Source organism: Amia ocellicauda, chromosome 9, assembly GCF_036373705.1.
Source record: "Amia ocellicauda isolate fAmiCal2 chromosome 9, fAmiCal2.hap1, whole genome shotgun sequence".
In the NCBI taxonomy this organism is placed as follows: Eukaryota; Metazoa; Chordata; class Actinopteri; order Amiiformes; family Amiidae; genus Amia; species Amia ocellicauda.
The window spans coordinates 34,768,879-34,790,773 of NC_089858.1; the positions used below are offsets into that span (position 1 = coordinate 34,768,879).

Below are 21,895 nucleotides of genomic sequence, written 5' to 3' on the forward strand. Positions count from 1 at the left end.
CCCCTTTACAAACTGCTGTTGTATCCTTGAGCAAGGCACTTTACTTAGATTGTTCCAGTAAATGCCCAGCTGTATAAATGGGTAAAATGTGATATACTGTAAAAATTGTAAGTCACCCTGGATATGGGTATCTGCTAAGAAATTGAGTAATGTATGTGATTAAGCAAATTGTGGTCAGTATTTATATATATATATATATATATATATATATATATATATATATATATGCAAAATAAGTACAGTAAACCATTCAATAGACGGTGGGCAATTTCGCGTCTTTTAAGAAAGTACATCAGGAACCTCTAGGGGGCAGCAGTCATCAGTGGGGTTGGTTGACATTGGGAATTGAACGTTTGTAATCCGCATTTGGGCATTTCTGGAAGTATATGGAAGATATTGACTGGTTACAATTGTTGAAAAAAAATGTGTGTAGTATTACTGTACTAACTACCATATCCTACATATTATCTTTTGTTTTGTTCGTGGCGACTGAAGTTTTCCATTTGCCTGCGTTTTATACCTTTCCACTCACCCAACATGGCGTCTACACCCTCCTACCACGTAGAGCGCAACCAGTCGCAGGATAATGACGTTGCCTTCGTAGTGGCGCGAAATTTTAACAGGAAGCAGAAGAGTCTGGGCCCGAAGTGGAAGCAGTCGAACCCCCTCTGTTAAATCCCCGCTAGCGGTTTTGCCACACCACAATTATCAGTACAGTTCACTTTGAGAGTGTGACAGGGAAGTCTACACATGGCACCGCAATGATTTGCGCTTCATCTTTTTGGATAACAGTGCAGTTTATGTAACCCGGTCCGGGAGAGCTGCTGTTGCTATCACCGCACTCGGGATGGCGGACGCCCTGTCCGAAGCCAGTGACCTGAGCGGCGATGACGGGCAAGAGGTGATGACGCCGGCCGAGCTGATCGCCAAGCTGGAAGAGGTCGGTGTTTGGATCTGCATTTCGACTGCATTGACTTCAGTATAGTGTTGCGGTCCTGTAGCGCAGATGTGCGCAGTCCTGCTCGAGTCTGCGCTGCTCCCCGCGGTGAGATCGGTGGGATTCCGCAGATCTGCGCAGAACTGCACTCGCGAATCGGTTACATAAGAAAAGCGCAGTTCTGCAGAATCCCGCTGGTGGATCTGCGCAGACCTGTGCAAATCTGCGCTACTTGACCCTAGGTTGTGACGATGTCGCAGCTCTGCCAGTGTCAGAACAGACAGATGCGTCTCTGAAGTACAGCCGCTAGGTCGTATTATTTCATTTCTTATTTGTTTAATCAATTTGTGTTCGGTTAAGATATGGTGCCACAGCAAACGAAACATAGTGACATTCAACACCAATAATAACAACTGCACAATATATACAAAGGAAATGTGTTTTAAACATGACTGTAAGTACTAGTAATAATAATTAAATAAGAATATGATGTAAATAAGTAAAATAATAATGTGAAAAAGCAGAAGTATATGTCTTTCCTTGCTTCGCTTCTCCTCCAAATGCATGTGTCCCCGATTATAATACTAGAAAGACTAAAATACACTCACATTTATTTAGTGCATCTGGCCACCATTCACTTTTGTGTAGTTTCACATGAGTGTGTTTTTTTTTTTTATATATATAGTCTTTGACAGTAACCTGTCAAAATGCGCTTCTGTCCCCCAGGCCTGGCTAAATGAGAAGTTTTCCCCGGAGCTGCTGGAGACGCGGTCCGAGATCGTGGAGTGTGTCCTGGAGCAGCTGTCCCACATGGTACGGGAGGCGAGGCGTGGGTTTTCTGTGTTGTTAAACCTGAGCTCCCTGAGAACTGCCCCACTGTGTGTGTGTTTGTGGAGTGGGTGGGTGATTGGAAATGGGCAATTGTTTAGAGAGCTGGTTCAAATCTGATTGTCCTCGGAGGCCCTGATCCTTGTCTCCCAGCCTCACTCTTCTGCCTCTGAGCTCCGGCCTCTCCTGAGCCTCCCCTCCCTGGCTCCTGTCTGAGCCCCGTGTCCCCGGTTTGTGTGTTGCAGGAGCAGAACCTGCAGCGCGTGCAGAAGGGCGACCTGAAGGCCAGCGTACACCGCATGGAGATCGACCGCATCCGTTACGTGCTCAGCAGCTTCCTGCGCTCGCGGCTGCACAAGGTCAGTGGCCGGGGACTTGTCGTTTTGTCAGTGTGGTAGCTGGTAGTGTGTCGGTGCGTGGCAGCCTCAGCGTCTCGGTGTGTCGAAGTGTCCCCCTGTCGCGGTGATCTCTCTCCGCCGACGCAGCCAGGTCGGGAACAGCTGGATCAGCGAGACGGAGAGCTGCGGCTGAGAGAGTCGGCCTCCTCTCGCTACTGATGGTGACGGTGTCCTCGCTCCCTCTGTGCAGATTGAGAAGTATTTCCCCCACGTCCTGAAAAAGGAGAAGGCCCGGGCCGAGGGAGACCCATCCTACTTGTCCCCGGAAGAGTTCGCCTTCGCTAAAGAGTGAGTAAACCGGCAGGGGAGGCCAGTGATTCACTTAGAAGTCTACACTTCCCTGTTGATTTTCTTTTCATTCCTGTGTGGCTCTTTGATTGGCTCTGTCTGTGTGTTTCCCTGCTCTGTGATCGGAGAGACAGTGGGGGGGTCTGTGCTGCAGTTTGTGTTGTGGCAGCTTAGCCGAGAGCAGGACTGGGCTGCACGGGCCAACCCAGACACCCCTCTCGGCTCGTGCGCGTCGGTCGGCGGGTCAGAGGGGTGGCTGCTGTGTAAGCGTGGCTGTGATGTGCCCACCTGTGTTTCCTGGCACAGGTACCTGGCCAACACGGAGACCTACCTGAAGAGCGTGGCTCTCAGACACATGCCTCCCAACCTCCAGGCTGTGGACCTGGCCAAGTCGGGTAGGAAATATGAAAAATAAGACTCTCTCTCTCTGGTTTCACTGACTTATTTTCCTGATGGATATATTTAGCCAGGCTTTAGGCCCCAGAAGCTGAATATACTTTGCAGTTGTCCCAAAGTCGTTCCAACAGCTTAACGCATGCAAATCTCGCACCTGTGGGCAATGTTCATGTGGTTAACAGTGCTGTTTCTTTTGGGCAAAATTAACACATCTCTGGGGGAGAATTGATGGGCCTTTCCTAGGGTTTCTTAGACTGCCACTACTTCTGCACTAGGGTGCTTTGGCCCAGTTCTGGGAAGTCATCTGGACAGTGTTGGACTGGACTGTATTAGACAGTGTGGAACTAACGTACGCCGTGTTTTGTCTGCCCCCCCAGTGCCTGAGCCCAGCCTGGACTCGTTCGTGTTCCTGCGCGTGAAGGAGCGGCAGGAGAACATCCTGGTGGAGCCCGAGACAGACGACCAAAGGTAACCCCTGAATTGACACTGGAGATTTTGCTGCAACATGTGCGCAGCTGACCTCACATGGCGATCACGACAATGACGCAGAGCGCTGGAGAGAGAGGCACTGAGCCGCCATGGCAGGATGGAGACGCCCAGCTGGTGCAGGCCGCTGCCTCTGGACCTGAAAGGTGGTCCGTCAGGAATGTTGCACATTGGATCCGTTTAAACCGCACAAAGTACTCAGCCTTTCCCGTCACTGGTGTGCGTTTCGCAAGCTAGGCCTGTTTCTTTACCTCCTCAACTGCTTTATTTTTATTATACATTTTATTTATAACGCGCTCTATTTATTATAGCCACGCACTACAATCAAGCAACAGACACAGCAAAGACCGGTGATCCAGCAGGACAGTACACACAGACAACAAAATAAGCAAGAAAACAAGCAGCTAGGTTAGCCAATAAAGGAGAGCAAGCAATAAAAAGGCTGAAAAGATTATTTTAAAACTTTTAACTAACCGAGATCATTATTTAATTTGTCCTAAAAGTGATTAAGACGTTTCTTTAAATGTGTAGGGCGCTCCTCAGAGCCTCTAGAAGTGCATTGTACAGCTGTGGCGCATTATACTATATGATCAAACTATTGCCATACACATTGAATTCAAAATATAAATGTATATAATAAACAAAAAAACAAATGGAAAACGTTTGAGTTTCGTTTTGAGTTTGCAACAGTGCTGCTGTTCCCCTGAAGTGCCCTATATGATCCAAATCCCCCACCTGGACCACACGGCTGCCACCCGCGGAACAAATTGCCCCTTTTTTGGTTTGAGCCACTGCCCCCCAATGTTGCATTTGTTTTTCATTTTAGCATTAAATTTGAACCATTTATGATGATATGCAACTAATTTTTTTCAATGTGGGGCACAGTGCTCCTCAGGAAAAAAGTAAGCGTAGAGCCCTGCACAGCTGATTTACGAACATTTCTACTTTTGGTTACTGGAGCAAATTCACTAGTTAATGTCACATGACTGAAACTGGGTGACTTTACTATTATTCTGTGATGTGTTCTGCTGCACAGAATTTGAAAAATGTCCTCTTGCTGTACCGGTGATGGTAGAACGGACAAATACACTGATTTCATTTTGTTTTTCCATGAATGAAATGGTTCCTTCTGCGGCTGAAGCTTGTGCTGCCTTTACGATGTGTTACCTCGAGGTGCCAGCAGGGGGCAGCAGTGGCCAGAGCACGGTGGCCAGAGCTGTTCCTGGAGAGAAGCCACAGTCCTGAAGTTTTAAATCAGTCTTTAAATCAGCAATCACCAGGACCACACGTGGGCCATCGGAACTAATTAAACCCAAATCATTTAATCTTCATTACTGAAAAGGTGTGGATTAAAAAAAAGATACTGAAGGCTCTCTCTCTCTCTCTCTCTCTCTCCGGTCAGGGAGTATGCTGTTGACATGGAGGAGGGCTCACAGCACTTGATGCGCTACCGCACTATAGCGCCCCTGGTGGCCAGTGGGGCAGTGCAGCTCATTTAGGAGCGTAGATGCAGAATGGACGGTGACCAGCTCGGAGGTAATCCAGACATACACACACAATCCAGCGCACACTGTAACATACAGATGCGCACACTCATGCACTCTGACACACGCGCTGTCCTCCACACCCACCTGTTGTCCAATCCCTCCACTCTACCCAAGCAATCTGAGGGAGTCTAAATAAATAGTTTTACCCATATTTACTTTAGGTCACCATGTTCAACTGCTTATTTAGGTTCAAAATAAAATATTCAGAATGATTTACTGAATATTTTTAAGCTGTGGGGGAAAACAAACTAAATAAATCAGTCTACACTGAAAATAAGAGTCTCCTTTACAGCCGTTAATTAATGTACTGTAAGAACATAAGAAAGTTTACAATCGAGAGGAGGCCATTCGACCCATCATGCTCGTTTGGTGTCCATTAGTATCTAAGTGATCCAAGGATCTTATCCAGTCTATTTTTAAATGTTCCCAAATTTTCAGCATCTACCACATCGCTGGGGAGTTTATTCAGATTGTGACGCCTCTCTGTGTGAAGAAGTGTCTCCTGTTTTCTGTCTTGAATGCCTTGAAGCCCAATTTCCATTTGTGTCCCCGGGTGCGTGTGTCCCTGCTGATCTGGAAAAGCTCCTCTGGTTTGATGTGGTCGATGCCTTTCATGATTTCGAAGACTTGAATCAAGTCCCCACGTAGTCTCCTCTGTTCCAGGGTGAAAAGGTTCAGTTCCTCAGTCTCTCAGTAGGACATTCCCTTCAGACCTGGAATAAGTCTGGTTGCTCTCCTCTGAACTGCCTCTAGATGTCTTTCTTGAAGTGTGAAATTGAAATCCCTCATTATAACAACCACTATAATGATACACGGAATGGAAATAATTCTAAAAGGAGCAACATAACTGTGCAATTATTTTATAGCCCATTTACAAGCAAAATTGTCTCCAAGCGCTTTACTAGTGATAAAACACAACAGTGCAGACACAGAGTGAAGTAAAAACAACAAGGAACAGATGATGCCTTTAAAAAGTATAAGTCTTTCAACTGGTTTGAAAAGCACTACAGGTAACCGAATAGCATTCCAGAGTTTAGGGGCAGGCCGGCATCGCCAGAGCAAGGGCGGTGGCTGAGAGAGTAGACAAACATTGTGGTGAAAAGGAGCCACACCATGAGCCTTGTAGGTCAAAAGACAAAACAATTTCTGGAGATGTTTCTCGGGTGGAAGAATGAAACCTCGACAGTATTCAGGATGTGGGGTTCAAAGGTTAATATCTGGGTACAATATCTGGAGCTGAGGTCAAACACGGTACCATCCACTGAGGATGTCGGTTTTGCGTAACTGACAAGAAGTGCCTTGCAGCATAACTCCAGATATATCACAATTTAATTGCACAAATAACTTGCCTCATCCAGATCTTTGTCGGTAATGCAGTCAGTGTGCAGAGGCAGCGACATCGATATCCGATTCATACTGGATATAGGTGTGGAAGGGGCTTCGAGAGCATGGTCAGCGAGAGACTCGGTACAGAGCCATGTGAAGCCAGAACCCGACCCAACAGAACCAGGGAGACTGAAAGCCCATGGAGGAGCAACATGCATTTATAAATTAACTCTATGACCTGACCAGCAGGGCAGAATTCCTCTGTACCACAGCGGCTCCCTGGCCCTGCCTAACCCCAGCCAGGCGTCCTGCTTTAAAGGGCATCACTTAAACAAACGCAAAACCCGTAGTAGGCATGATCTAATCTTGTGATCTGTTTGTAAAGATAAGCGTGTTTATTGTTGTTATCAGTTGGCTGGCACAGCATCTGGTTGTGAAATTCGGTCTGCTGTTGCTCTTCCACACGGCAAACATCAGGTGAACGTGGAGTGGGGGGGTGGGGGAGTTTGGAAAGGGTCGTTCCAGGTCAGGATAGGAAAGTTTTTGAGCTTAGTGGGTTGTGATGCCGGTCCGATGCCGATCTCTGTCTGTCTATCAGACCAGATTCGCCGCATTCCTATATTGGAATAGGCTGACTGACCTTATAAAGCAACCCAGTATGTATCATTTTACCTTCTCCCTCTCCCTCTCCCCCAGGAGCAGAACCCAATTTCTGTGCTGCCTGGCCCTGTCCTGTTCCGCCCTCAGTGGAGCCCCGGCCCGGTACACAACACATCACCCTGCTCTGTGTCAGAAAGAAAAGAAAACCGAACAGACTTTTCCAGACCCAGATTGTAAGGGAACTTCCTCTCCCCTCTGCCATCAAGACTGTCTGTCCTGCCAACTCTCTCGGGTTCAACAACAACGAAAGCTTGCTGTGGACAGGGGCGTCCATGAAGATGAATATTTAGGGGTTTCTTCGGTTTTAGTTTGCTTTTGAAGATGCAACTTCATCAAAATCACCTGCAGATTCAATCAAATGTTGCTAAATGAAGACTGAGCCCTGAGGAAGGTAACAGGGCAGAGGAGGGCATCGTATATATAGGCCATATGTATATATATATAATCATAGATTTTGTATTAAAATAATCCCTGCCTGGGTGTCAGAGAGGTGTGCAGTGATTGTGTCGGTCTGTGGAACTGATAAACCATCAAGGAGCAGAGCAAGGAAAACGGGGTTGACACCCCCACATAGACCCTATGAGATAATCTGCTGAGACAGATTGACAGCACTTCTGATCTCAGTGACCAGAAAACTTCTACTTCTGCCTCAGTGTTTCAGGCCTTTGTTGGGGGGTGGCAGCTGGCCAGGGCCTTCGTAGCTGTGGACTGGGGGCCGAAGCCCTGGGGCCCTGCTTGTGTGTGCCAGCTCCTGTAACTGATCAATTGTCCGCACTTGTTGATGGCAGTTTGGTAACTGGTTGTGGCAGTTTGGCTTGGGGCTGCATCCCAAATTTCCCCCTGCTTCCCCCTAAGCACTTTTATACAGCAATTAAAAACTGCACTGCCCGTTTCCCCTCTCTTTCTTTCTCAAATTGTATTAGCAGGACGCTCTGGTGTTGACAAAGCTTTCAAAATATCACAAATAATATTGCAGAACAAATATATTACTTATTTTGTATAACTAATTTATCAGTAACTGCTCAAGGCAGGCAGGGTGTCTATCCACTGTCCCTCAGGCTGTGGCAGGTCTTATTGTGGTCAGACAGGAGGTTACATTCTGGTGTTTCTCTCTCTTTCTCTCTCTTCCATGTCCAGCGGTGATGTTCTTTTGAAAGGTACAGATGTACAGACCTGGGATTTTTCCACCTGGATAGAAAATTAAATATGAATGTGAATGATTAATCCATGAGAAAGATCCTGTTGCATCTTCAGTTTTATTTGTGTGCCTCTGGTCATCAGTACAGTGGGGAGGTTTTGTCCTGCTGAAAAAGAAGAAGGAACAAAAAAAAAAAAAAAAACTAGACTGATGACTAAAGGTCATCCTGGTCCTGTTAGTGTTGTGTAGACTCCGGCAAACTACTGAAGCACTGTCTGTTTCAGTCATGGTTTTGGTGGAAGAGGTGTGATGTATTTTGTGCCCGTGCCCGTGTACGTTCCCTGCGAGTTCAGAGAAACACAGAGCAGCGCTGCAGCCACAGGAGGGACCGTCTTTAATACAATTTGGAAATTCCCCGTCCTCCTGAGTTAGAGTTCATTTCGCTGTGGTGAGGGATCAGTGCTCAGGCCCATTATCGGCAGCGAACGTGTAAGAGAGCCGAAGGGTCTAATTTGGGTATGAAATCGTTGCCCATGCATGCCTGTAGCATGATGCCAGTATAAACATTATCCCTGATTCGCCAGGCAGCCAAGCTGACAGCAGCCAGAGAGACAGGCGGGCATGCGACCGTGACATGTAGAGCAGTGCACCATGATGAAGAGCCATTCTTACACAACCCCATTCAATTTCCATCTCGGAATTATTTTTCTCTGAATTTTCTGATTCAGTGGAAGTTATTACAAACGTGCAGTAGTGTAATTAATGTAAAATACAGATGTGTATGCATTAATTTTGCAAATGACAGTACAGCTGAGAGGGTGCAGCTTCTTAGAATGATGTCGAAAGCAATCCAGCGCAGTTTGCTGTGCGGCTGTGCGGAGGGGTGAGAGGTGGCAGCTCTGCGCGTGTAACGCCATCGGGCTCGATGAGTCGGAAGAGCCTGATTCTGCATCTCTTGGACGTTTGGGGCATAATCTGAGTCACTCTGCTTGCCCGAGCCCAGACTCACACTCCTTTTGCCTCGACACGGACCATGTGTTGTCAATTGGCAGAGTTCGGCTCTGGCTGCGCTGTGACGTCAGCCGTGAACAGTCTGCTCCAGACAGCTCCGTGCCGTGTGGGCTGGGGGGGACAAGTGATGCATCAGTGAAGTAATAAACATAATAAAATAACTGTGATTCATTCATGCAGAATAAGTGCAATAAGATAACTGGAATATGAATATGTATCTAGTATGAGCTTTACAGTACTTTTAGGCGAAAGGGGAAACTGGTCAGTGGTTAAGTAGACATTGGGGCAAGTCCAATTTCCATACCTGTGGGGCTGGGGCTCTGAAGGACCAGGGCTGAGGGGGTGTTTGTTGTTTTGCAGTATTTACACAGCTGCTTCGTGGTACGGTGTATAGCACTGGCACCTGTTGTGACCGTGCCCTCACCCCAGTGGGAGTGAAAGTAAAGCCTGACAGAGGAGGAGGGGATTTGCACGGCTGCTCTGACACAAGAGGGTGTTATTTGGGTTGGTTTATGGTTTCTTGTGGTTGGCAAGTGGTCGGTCACTAACTATGCCCCAACCTAAAATTGCTGTCTGGGTGGCCGCTTTCGGGAGATGTGACAAACCCGTTGTTTCCGTATGAGACGTTTCAGATTGACTTGCTCAATTTTCCTCCCCCGAGACATTAATTCATAGAAACATATCTATAAATATATCGATATCTGCAGCTGCCCAGGGTTTTAGTTGTAATTGAGATCAGTTCTTGTTATTTTGTGACGCGCAGCATTTCCTCTCATTCTTGCCTTCCTTTCGTCTGTCTTTTGCAGATTATAAAAGCTCTGATTAACGTCACTGTGTGATTGGGTTCAGGGCCTGCAGACGGGAAGGTAGGCAGTGTTTTGCGGAAAGGAAGTATGTCAGCATAACCGCAAGGTGTTGGTTTTCGCACTCTGAAAAATGTCCCCCGCTGCCAAGGGCACTAGTTCACCTGCATTCAGCTTAAGAGGCCTGATACGGGCTGACACAGGAGTGTTTCTGTTGCTGCTCTCCCTGGCCCTCCCTCTACAGGAATGTTTTTCAAGAAATGACAGGCCACTTTTAAGGTCTTGCATCAGCCGTGATCCAATGTTTGCTTGCTGCCATCTTGCCCTCAGACCCTGGGACATGTTGCTGAACTGGTCCCGATTAAGGCAATAATGAGATGAATGGGGGCACCAAAAGCTCAGGGTGAAAAGAAAAGCTGATGACACTCTTCAACCTTCAGCTGTTGTTCATGTGATGTCCTCCCCTGTTTCAGATGCTCCCCTACCTCAAACATAACATACAATGAACAATTAAACTAAAATAAAATACATAATATTTAAAAAATAAGAATTCTTGAATTAAGTCATTATTTGGCTCTGCCCACCCCAAACTCATCCCTAGCGAGGGGCTGCTACCCCAAAACAAAAACAGAAGACAAGATAATCAGGAAGATGAATGAAATGCATTACTACTGTAGGGTCTGCGAGGTCTTCATCCCTGGCTCACCTTTTCATGCCCAGGGTTGCATCAGCGCAGGAAGTGACACGGTGGGTGGGTGGGTGTGTTTGTCATTACCAGTCCCAGGAAAGCCAGCTCTTCATCGTTGCATCATCGCATCGATAGAGGAATAAGTAGGCAGTGATGAGCACGTCATCCTCAGGGGGAGGGACTGTGGGTAGCTGCGGTCGGCTGCAGAACTCGGGGGCTGTGGCGGGACGTGGTGTGGAAACCGCAAGTGGCTACGTGTCGGTCTGCACACCGCCGTTCAGAGGGCCAATTTAAAAACCTGCAGATGAGCAATAATGCATTTCCTATTTCCTAATGGTTTGTTTCTTTTGCTGTAATTGGTTGGTTGGGTTGGTAATATTTACAGCTCTGGAAAAAATTGAGAGATCACTCCAAGTTCAGAAATCAATGTGGTCTTTTTTCCAGAGCTGTATGTACAGGGAGATCGAAAAAGTTCCTGTGCACCTGCAATAATTAGCCATACAGTTTAAATACCTTGCGGTGGTCTCTTGCAATATTTACTGTTACCCAAATAGGATGCTCTTGTTATTATTATTATTTATTGGCAGACGCCCTTGTTAAAAGATACATATCAAGATGAAATTCAGTAGTAAACAATTATCAGATATTCTGCGGTTCTAATCAACAGTCATGTGATTTAACAGAATTGTGGAAATGATGGCGTCTGATGCAATGAACTGTGCAATATTATATTAGGTAACTGATAATTAGAATAAAATACGGAGCATGAAAAGCATTGCTCTCTGGGGATGCGTCAAAAGGGGGGTTGAACGGAAGGAGGTGGGGGGGGCATCTTTTGTTGCATAATCCCTCACAAATTCTAGCACAGTTGCAGATAAAGGAGCTCAGTTTCGCCATACTTAATTGTGGGATACTTAATCAACAGCCTACCCTATAGCTCAGTCAGATTATTAGAGGATTAAAGGAAAGGAGGGTAATTAAAATAAAATGCATCTAAAAGGGAAAGTAATGGAAAATTGGCCCATACCTCAATGAGATTGGCCGGGCCGAGATATGTCCAAGAATAGCCAGGGGGGGATTGCCCTGACTCAGTCCGCCTTTCAGATCCAAAAAGGGGCTCGGATTACAAGTGCTGCAAGGAGCTTACAAGCGGTAGGCTGCCTTACCTGTCCTCTCTTATTGCCGTGAGCGAGCCCTGATGATGGGTAAAACCACAGCCTCCTTTGACACATATATAGTGTGTGTGCGACATAATGCCAGCAGGAAAGGGAGGTGACACTAACACAATCAGGCTCGGTAATAGTTTTGCTGTTTGAGGTCCATTCTTGTTTGTTTCTGATGTGAATCTTAATGTTTCTCCCTTTAAAAAAAAAAAAAAAAAAAAAAAAAAACAGCTCATAATATAAAATTGAGTGAGTTGGTTCATCCCCCTGAGAATCGCACAGTCAATAAACAGACGGATGGGGATCTCTGAGCACAGTGAGAAATTCTTCACAGTGGCTGAGTGACTGATACAGCGGCTATGATTGATCTCATTGATCTTGCGGCTCCTGTTTTGTTGATCAATCATTTGTTCTAAAAATGTACTGATTTCTTTATTAACAGCCTATGACGCTTGACTGATGAAGAGGCTTTGAGACTAATTAATTGATTAATTGATGGATTGTAATGAAGCCCTGGCTGTGCTGTAAATAATTAAATCAAATTGTGTTCCCTTCCTTTATGTTATAAACTCATCTGCTTTATAATGGTCTGTGTTAGTTATTGTGCCTGGAGGGGAGGCAACCATGACTGAATTGAGTTTCGCAGTACTGGCAATTGAGTTTTGCTGTATTTCAACTTCAACTCTGCAAAAGACCGAAGGAAGAAACTCCAAAGCACAGTGACTCTGCACTTGTGGCGAAAGGAAGTGTGTCAACAGAGATCGTAAGTCAGGGTTTTTTCGTTCCTTGAAAAATTACCCTGCTGTCCTTACCAGGAAATACAGTACACCGTATAGTGCAGTACACTAAAGAACAGTTTTGTGCAGTAAAGTGCAATGCCATACAGAATAGTAAATTGCAGTATCATGCGAGTACAGTGTAGTGCAATACAATACATTCATGTGCAGTATAGTGCACATATAGAGGAGTATAGTACAGTATAGGGCAGTAAAGCATGGTAATTGCAGTAGAGTGCAGTACAGTGCAGTGTGTCTAGAGAAGCTGTGGACACACAGGGACGCGTGACCTTGAGGTGTACGTCTGAGACGGGCTGAGGGTAGGTAGGGCCTCAATGCCTTAATAGCTGGTGTGAGGCTGCTGGAGCTCAAGACACCGATTGTGGCTGAGCCGAGAGGCTTAAGGCAGACGGGCTGGGAAGAGGCGCTGTTTAACACTGAGAGCGCTCAGGCAGAGCGATCACCGCCAGATTAAGGTTAATGGAATTGAGCTCTGTTACTGACGTGTGTGTTGCTACTCATGCATCTTGCATCTCCTGCAGTCAGACCTCTACAGCAATGGTTCTCCAGCCTGGCCTTGGGGGGGGGGGAACTGTTCGGCTGGGTTTTCGTGGAAAGCGAGCTCTCGATTACTTAATCCATTGATCAGTTGGGAATTACAAGTTAGATATAAAATGCTATCACACACTTGAATCCTCCCACCATTTTGTCAATTTAAAAAGTGGAACTCAGCTTGTTATAAGTTCAGTTTATGGTCCAGTTACGTTTTTGAGCAACTGGTATGGGATAAAAACTGTGTGGATGGTGTGGGGAGGACTGTTGGGGGTCGCAGTTGTGTGGCCAGCCGAGGAAACCCAACCCACTTCAAGTCCAAACCCAGAGCTGGCAGCACTGAGCCAACCATGTACCAATCCTTGGTCAGTCCTGGTGACAGTGGACTACGACAAAGCCCAGATTCCTACCAGCATTGTCTGGACCTTAGGGGCCATATTCAGACCAGTGTGGACTTTAGGGCCCAGGCTGTGCTCTGAACTAAGAGGCCTCGGATGGTCCAGTCACTCAGAAATCCATGACACCAAATAAATATATTTCCAGACACCTGCTTTAAAAAAAAAAAAAAACATGCTTCAATTAGGAGAGAGTAATTCTAACAGCCCAGCATGGTGCATGCAGGGTTAACACTCCCCTCCAGCCCCTCACAATCCGTTGTCATTATCTGTATACCTCCAACCGACAATCCGACAAACACAAAACCATGTTCAATCGATGCAGGGCTAGGGTGCTGTGATGAACACTGAAATTTGCCCAAGAGTCCTGCAGGAATGCAAGGGACCTGGGGATCCTCGGGAGGCAGGGCGTTGCTTTGGGCATTGGGACTCTGTCCACTTTAGAGATCAAGCAGCAGTCTAAGCCAACCTTGGCACGTGTCTCCCACAGGATGAAGCAAATGGGATTGGTGTCCCTGAGCAAGCCTGCTAATGGGGATTAGAGCTCTGAATACAGGAAGGTTTTGGAGATTCTAGTTATCCCATATCCCCCCAGTGCAGGAAAGTGAGATGACTGCTTATCCACTCTGACCCCTGGCTGACTGGGGACAGGCTGGAAGCTTGCCTATCTTGGTTATGAAAGAGCCTTAACTTCATCAAAACAAGGCAAGGACGAGCAGGCGGTCTGGTGAAGGGCTGGCAGTTATATGGAGAACCTTTTGTAATAACACGCCAAGCAAAACAAACAACAGCAAAAGAGCATTTCACAATATAGAGAATCACTGCCAATAAAGTAACAGCAACAAAGTCATTTTCATCATTACCATCATCATCACATATAATGTAAATTAAAAAGCATTTCAGGCGTCTGGTTTCAAATTAAATAAAATGTTTGTGATTCTGAAGCCAGGTGAGGTCGGTGTTCATTAAACTCCGCACATATTGGCCCATCACAACCTAAACTCAAAGAGCACACCTTTCTCCAGGTGCAAACACTACCCCTCAAAATTGTTAACACACTAATCAGTATTGCAGGATCAATAAATAGGGCATATGTGCTTTGGATCAATGGATCCTAACAATGCCGAAGTTGCAAGACAACGTAAAGGGTGAGGGCGAGGACGAGGCTGAGGATAAGTAATCTCAGATGAAATCTGTGCCACCCTAGTTCATCATGTGCTCATACATGGGAGGACTATGAGAGAAGCTGGACAGCTGGTGCAAACCAGCCTAAGCTGTTACACGGTTGCATCCATTGTCTGTACTTTCAGAAGGGAAAACGGCTCATTTGCCTTGTTGCTACTATGATGCATGTAATGTTGTAATGCATATAGACTGAATCTCCACTTTGTTCTCAGTGTAGTTTTTACCACAGTAATGGATGAACATAGGTCAGTAATGGTCAAAGTTAATTTTTGCAGAACTGAGAGGTGGCCATCTATTGGAGGTAGGCGGAGACTTGTCACATGAGCAGGAGACTGCCCTGGTGAATATGGTGATTTCCAATAATGCCATCCGTTTGAGGGAAATTCAAACCCAAATAGTTGAAGAGCAGGTAGTCTTCCAAGGAACTGACAGCATCAGCATTTCCACCATTGACTGGATCCTTCAGAAGAACCACATAAGGACAAAGCAGCTGTACCGTCTGCCCTTTGAAAGGAATTAAGAGCAACGATTCCAATATGTGCAGGTAATTGCTATACTGTACAGAAATTTCACAGTATTTAGAGTATGGCCCATCTCTCCAGCATATCAATACAGTACTGTATAGTAATGTTACAATAATTGCAGTACACAACCTTTCATTCCAGTACAGTAGTACACTACAGTACTGTATTTGTAGTACAGTAAAATGTGTGTTTTTTTTACTTCTGTAGAGAATCTTTGAGCTGGATGTCATGGCTGATCCACAGGAGTACATCTTCATCAATGAGGCAGGGTTCAACCTAACAAAGGCACAAAAGGGGGCACAACATCATTAGCCACCATGCCATCATACAAGTTCCTAGCCAGAGGGGAGGCGTCCTCCACCGCCATGTCAAAGTGGGTCCATACAACACGGCACAACTCCATCAATTTCTAGATCAGCTACACAATAACATTCTTCAATAGGAAGGGGAGCCAGGGCAACCAGAGCAAGCCCAATACGTTGTCATTTGGGATAATGTTTCCATCGGGCTGCTCTGGTTCGCGCCTGGTTCAGTGACCACCCAAGGTTCACCGTTCTTTTTTTCCCCATTTCTGAATCTGATTGAGCAGTTTTTCTCAGCATGGCGGTGGAGAGTGTATGACCGCAAGCCCTACGCACAGCAAAACCTCCTGGAGGCGATGGTGGACGCCTGTGGTGGTGTGTGTGGAGTCTATCCAGGCTTTTCTAAGGCACACAAGGGCATTTTTCCCATGCCACCTGGCAAGAGCAAAAATAATGTGTGATGTTGATGAGATATTATGGCCTGACCCGGACCTGATTTGAGATGATGAGAACTCTGATGCTGATGCTGAGTAACCTGTACATTTGCTGCATTTGGAAATAAAGCTTTTGGAAATTGGGTGTTTTACTGTGCATGGACTCCTTACATGTTTTGTCAGTGTGACATTTCAAAGGTCAGGTTTTTGACCAAAACAGCATATACAGTAGTATTCCCTTATGCACTGATGTAAGAGCTATTTATTACAGTTCTGTTTTGAATTTCTCTTGCCAGGGTTTTCCTGAAAGGGGTATCTGGATAGTCAGTGCTGTGATTTTACACAGTTCCAAATTATTTATTACCTATTCTAAACCTTTTGGTAGCAGTGTATGTACCGTTGGGTGTGAGTTTTTAAAATTGTGTGTGGAGATTGTTCCATGTCAATGTCTAAAGAATTGAGCAACTGTAACACACACTAACATGCCACGGTGCAGGTAGACACCCTGAAAACAGTAAGGGCTTCACTGTGGAGATCCGGTGTCTGTAAAGTTGATCGAAACGTTGCCTGACCGATGCATCGACGCGGGGATGTTGCCAGATGTTTGCACAGGCTCTAGTGCCCCCCCAGCCCTCAGCCCACGTGGCATTTCAACACGCCTCGACCACCCCTGCGCGCAGCCGGCCCGAGCGCCCTGATTGGACGAGAGCACGGCGAGCCGCGCACGCCCATTGGCTGCGCCCGCGGTCACGTGACCCGGAGCAACAGCTGAGCGAGCCTGCGCGGAGCCTCGCGGGTTAAAGCCGGTCGGAGCCGCGCCGCCCTGGAGCTCAGAGACGCGCACTCGTACTGGAGCCTCTGTTTGTGCGGTTCTTTTTATATGTTTAACGTTTATATTAAAAAAATAATAATGTAATTGTCTCATGAGGGATATTGCTGTTGAAGTTCCGTGGCGCGTCTCTTCTCCGCACCTTCCTCTCTCGTCCCGGAGGGCATTAGGGTGAGTGATGCGCAGCGCCTGAGCTGAAACTTTTTAACGGCTAAAACGCTGGCTGGTGATGCAGACTCGGGTCGCTTTCTTCGCAGCGCAGATGTGCGCAGTTCTGCGCAGGTCTGCGAAGGTCTGCACAGTCCCGGCGACCCCATTGGCGGAGCCGCGCAGAACTGCGGGCGTCTGACCGGTGCCTTTAGCGTGCGGCTCCCCAGTGAGTCGTGCAGCGACTGCGGTGCTGGTCTCCCCGCTGTCAAAACTGCGGTCCTGCGGGGCTGGAGGTGCTGGGACCCCCAGTACCAGCCGTGAGGGGCGAGCGGGTCTGCGGTGTTGTGTGTTTAGGGGGTGCAGGCGACCTGTGTGAACCGGTCGAAACTGGCAGGAGAACTTTCACAAACTGGGTTTATGCAGTTGCACAGCTGCTGCTGAAACCCGGACCTGTTTTACAATGACGTTATACTATGGGACCCCCAGAGGCGTGATATCCGCTTCATTTCCTAACACAACTTGTCTGGACTGAAGTTTTGTCCGGTAGCTCGTCCTGCTGTAGCCGGCTTGTGCTTCACGGTTTCACCCCCCATGACTGCGCCACTCTTCTGCACTGTCAGTTTCAATGCATTGTCTGTTTTTCGCAGGGCAGCAGCTGGACCTGCTTTGCGCCACTAGAGTCTCCACTTCAAGACCCGCTCAGCGTCCGGTCCGGTCCGGTCCTCTCCTCTCCCCGGCGCCATGAACTGCACAAAGTAAGCGCTGCCGCATTGCTTTTCTGTATCTGCTGGGGTGACCTAGTCTTTATCCGCTTCTCTGACATATATTTGTGTGCAAGTGCATTTTTTTACACGAAAATTTGAGCACAGCCGTGATCGCCTTCCCTTCTGTCCAGGTCTGTAAAGTGGTTCATGAGCCAGTAATCCTGCGTGCGAAATCTCTTATTCTGTGCAGAGTTTAATCTTTCACCTTCATACACCTTTCTATTATCCTCTGTGCACGACTTCCCTCTGTAAGACATTGATCTTATTTAAACAAAGCTGTACCAGACCCACAAAGCCCAGCACCCCACCACTTCACCTCCTGTGTTGCCATCCAGTTATCTATTGCTCAACCCTTAGATTTACCTTGGTACAGCTGAAGGCTGTAAATCTGCCTGGGTAAGGCTGTGTGCTAGGAAATCGATAAAACCTGAGGCTTTTCCCCTTCTTAACCTCTTCCTGCCTCCCTTGGTGTAAGTGTTTAAGTGCACTGTGGGCGCTGTGCTCTGGTCTCCCTGATCCTTGCAGTGCTGTCCAGCTCTGTAGTGACCAGGTGCCAGATCCTGCCCGGCTCCCCTGTGCTGCCCCTCCTCCCCTTCGCTGCCTATTCATCGGCACTCCTCCTCATTGTTCCCCCGCTGATGAGCCCTCTACCGTCTCCATCAGGGGCCTGTGAATCAGTTTGATTGCGTTGGTTTGTGGAGGTGTGAAAGCTGTCTCGGCAGCTCAGTGAGACATCGTGTGTGTTTTAAAGCCTGGCAATAGTCCAGTCTGTACTACGCTAGAGTGGGGGAAGAGAAATGTCCGCTGTCATTGTATTGCAGATGTTAAGTTTTGTTTTTGGAATGTATGAAGGTATTCAAACTTATTTTGACATGTTAAATGCAGGGGAAAATTGATACTTTCCCTTACATAGCAGTGTGTTTTTCTCCGGTTAGGGTAGCTGTGGTCTCCTTTTTCCTGCTAAACATTTCATATGCACTGCACTCTTGCGTTGATTTGGTGTGAACCAATTTTAGGATAGCCTGAAGTGGTTCAATCTGTAGTACAAGGGAAGTTGCTGCCTTCAGATCAGGGTGTGTGTCTAGGGCTGTAGTCCTGCAATTTCAAATGTCTCTGGCTCAGTTGCCAACCCCAGGGACGTGCTGCTGCGCCTGCGTGGTGGGTGTCATGGCAGTGTTTCCCTTGGCGCTCAGTGAAGCGGTGTTTGGGTGTTGATGCTGCGCAGTTTGCTTCAGCTCTTCCTCCCTCTCTCCCCAGGGTGCTGCATGTGTTCGGTGGCCACTCCGTGCCCCAGCCCGTGATGCAGGTGGACCTGGCCATGCGCCTATGCCTGAGCCAGAGCCCCCCGCTGTGCCACTTGCTCGGGGTGACCTCCCTGAAGCCCCTGCGCCCCTGCCTGAACCCCAAGGCCGCCCAGCAGCAGCCACCCCCGGCCAGCCCGACCCCAATGGAGAGGCCGGTGCCCCAGAGCAGCAGCGGCATCAGCGGGGATGGCACGAGCACCAAGAAGAAGCGTGTTGTGTTTGCCGACTCAAAGGGCCTGTCTCTGACGGCGGTGCGCTTCTTCTCCGAGCGGGAGGAGGCGGCGGCGGCAGCGATGGCCTCCCTGCTCTCCGAGCCGCCCCTGCTGCAGCTCGGCAGGCTGGGGGGCCTGCGTGTGGGTGAGGATTCGGGGAAAACCTCGACGAACGACAGGCGGCAGCGTCTGCAACTGGGCTTCCCCCAGCCCAACACTGACTACCTGGACTTCCGGGCCCAGCTGCAGCAGAACCTGGTGCAACTGGAGAGCTGTGCGGTGCACGAGCGGGCACTGAGCGGCACGGTGAAGGTGCGCAACGTGAGCTTCGAGAAGACGGTCAGCGTGCGCATCACCTTCGACTCCTGGCGCTCCTTCCATGACGTGCCCTGCACCTACCTACAGCAGCGCTATGGCGGCTCCGACACAGACACCTTTGCCTTTGAGATCCCGCTGCCCGACATCCTGGACCCCCGAGAGCGCGTAGAGTTCTGCGTCTCCTACACCCCCGCCGGCTCCCATACCACCCTGTGGGACAACAACCGTGGACGCAACTTCCGCATCTTTGTCTGCAGAGCCCCCCTGCCGGTCGGGGGCTCCAAACAGCAGCAGAAGCCCCCACACCTTCAAAAGAGGTCCTTGACCCCCCCACTGCAGCGCAGACGCCTGTGGGGGTCCTTGGAGTCCAAGCACCTGCCCGAGCTGGAGCCCCTGAGCCCCCGGGCAGCCACCACCGAGCTGCTCTTCTCACACCTGAGCTGGGGGCGGCTGGAGAGCTCTTCCCCCTACTGGTGAACCAGAATGGATCAGATTTGTCCGCCGCCTGGTTTTCACATCCACTTTTGCGGTTAACCAGATGAGCTTGGGATTTAAAGACTTCTTAACTTGGGTAAAGGACTAGTGTCTTCTGACCACAAACCCAAGAAGCGGAGCCCAAGCGGGTCTGGGGCACTTCTGACTTGAAGGGCAGGGATGCACGGCCAAACTTGCCTTTTCTCGGTTACCGCGATCTCAGGATTTCCTCTCGCTCTGACAGTACAGATCGGCACAATACCTGCAACTATCGGACTATTTTATTTATTGAAAAGCTGAGCATGCCGTGGCTCAGGAAAATAGAAGCATTATTTAAAATAAAAAAGCAACCTTATTTGAGTGCAGTTTCAACACTGGCCACTTTTAGATTCCCTGTGCCTGCTCTCCCTTGGTCATGTACTTTTTTCCTCAACTGTCAATCCATTATTTAGCATTTATTCATTTATTTTTTCCCTTCTAAACTTTATTACTCGATGTGTGAAATGCAGAGATCTCACGCGTTTGTCTAGCTGCTGTGGAGCCTCGGTCACCTGGCTACCTCGACCTCAGCCTGCCTCAAGCAGTGACCTCCCGTAGGTACGGTGACCGCTGCCAGTAGTCCACACGGCTCCAGGGTTTCTGGTTAATGTTCATCTGAACTGTGTGTTCTCAGCTCTGTAGGGTTCTGCTAATCCCACCTGGCCTGTTGCAGTTCTTGTGTGCATTGCTTTTAAAACTGCAGTCATAATGCTTTCTCTTGCACAGGGCTTAAGTTGTAGTTCAAAAGCATGCCACCCAGTGTGTTATCCATACTAGACTGTATCTACATGACCATTAAGTTGTTCCCAAAGGGTGAATGATTGGGAATGTCTCCCATGATCCCCCTTCAAAGGGACGCAGCTTCTTGGATTAAGAAACTCACCGCTTAAGTTTTTAAACCACTTCCTCCTTGCTCTGCCTGGTCTTTTGCTGCTTTTAATATTGTACAATACTTACAATAGAAGTATTGTAATTCTATTCCACCGTGCTGATTTATGCGTTTTAGTCATAGTGAATGGGGATGTGTATTCACCAGCCTTAGGTTTGGCTGCTTTCTTCCCCCTCATAGGGGTTTTAGTCAGTCTGGGAGTTCCTCCCTGGTTTATGTGCAGTGCAGTTGTGTGTGAGAGTGGAGGGCATATCTGGAGTTGTTTGATGGTGTTTTGCTGCCTTTTGTAAATTGAATAAATAAACATTTTTTAAATTTGTTGGGTTTTGTGTACATCTCCTGCCCCCCATCCCCTGACGAAAAGCACTTCCAGGTCGGTGACAAGTTCCATTAAAACCCTTGAGTACTGATTTTATAATTTGATTAAATGCTACAGTTTTGTACTTAACTCATGTTTGGAAATTCAGCCTTTGTGAAAACCCACTTGAACTCAAGGACCACTTGAGCGTACAAACGAAGGGCAGATTCAACTAGCAGTTTATGGAAACTTGACATCAAAACTGCTCTACCCAATCTCTCCCCTTTACTTCCTTTTTTCTATCTTGTTGATCACACCAAAATAAATCCTTGGTCCCTCAGGCACTATCCCATAATATACTCCAAGATTTCTGAGGCCTTTAGTGCTGCATCAATTAACACCAGGCTTTAAAAAGTCCCCAAAATAGAAGAGGAAGCCAAGTCGGTGTATAAGTGCCTGAGGCCAGGTCTTAATCTGGAAAGTAGTTGGGCTATAGTTGTTGACTTTTGAACGGTTCCTCCTTCCTGGTTATTCTCCTCAGATTGACACAGAGAGAGCTTGATGGATTAAGGTGCAGTAATTACTGTCTAAACATCACCTCACAAATAATTCTTCCCTCCCCCTCGCTGTTCCTCTTGCTCATTGTCTTAAGCCCGTATTGATCTGCTGCTGGAGGTCACCAACTGTATGGATCTGATTAGCACTTTGCTGGCTTGCATCATGGAAAGCCCAGTGAGTCTGCAATCCCCAGGGCAGGAGAGAGTGGTGGTGGGAGAGGAGA

The 21,895-nt window shown here is 47.7% G+C and overlaps 2 protein-coding genes across 3 annotated transcripts; both read left to right on the top strand.

The window, feature by feature from the left end:
- The first annotated feature begins 602 nt into the window (after positions 1-602).
- Positions 603-8,090, top strand: gins4 (GINS complex subunit 4 (Sld5 homolog)). Its single transcript, XM_066714217.1, has 8 exons — positions 603-940; positions 1,664-1,750; positions 2,011-2,124; positions 2,354-2,451; positions 2,758-2,846; positions 3,225-3,315; positions 4,736-4,869; positions 6,903-8,090. Exons 1-7 carry the CDS (start codon positions 848-850, stop codon positions 4,830-4,832), a joined length of 669 nt encoding a protein of 222 aa, XP_066570314.1. The 5' UTR covers positions 603-847; the 3' UTR covers positions 4,833-4,869; positions 6,903-8,090.
- Positions 8,091-16,647: 8,557 nt separating this feature from the next.
- On the top strand, positions 16,648-21,135 carry ppp1r3c2b (protein phosphatase 1 regulatory subunit 3C2, duplicate b). 2 transcript variants are annotated; one of them, XM_066714218.1, is made up of 3 exons: positions 16,648-16,837; positions 17,464-17,571; positions 18,838-21,135. In XM_066714218.1, the coding sequence occupies exons 2-3, from the start codon at positions 17,558-17,560 to the stop codon at positions 19,889-19,891; spliced, it is 1,068 nt and encodes a 355-aa protein (XP_066570315.1). In that variant the 5' UTR covers positions 16,648-16,837; positions 17,464-17,557; the 3' UTR covers positions 19,892-21,135. The 2 variants fall into 2 exon arrangements, with proteins under 2 accessions (XP_066570315.1, XP_066570316.1); XM_066714219.1 differs by having other exon boundaries at positions 17,469-17,571.
- The last annotated feature ends 760 nt before the right edge of the window (positions 21,136-21,895 follow it).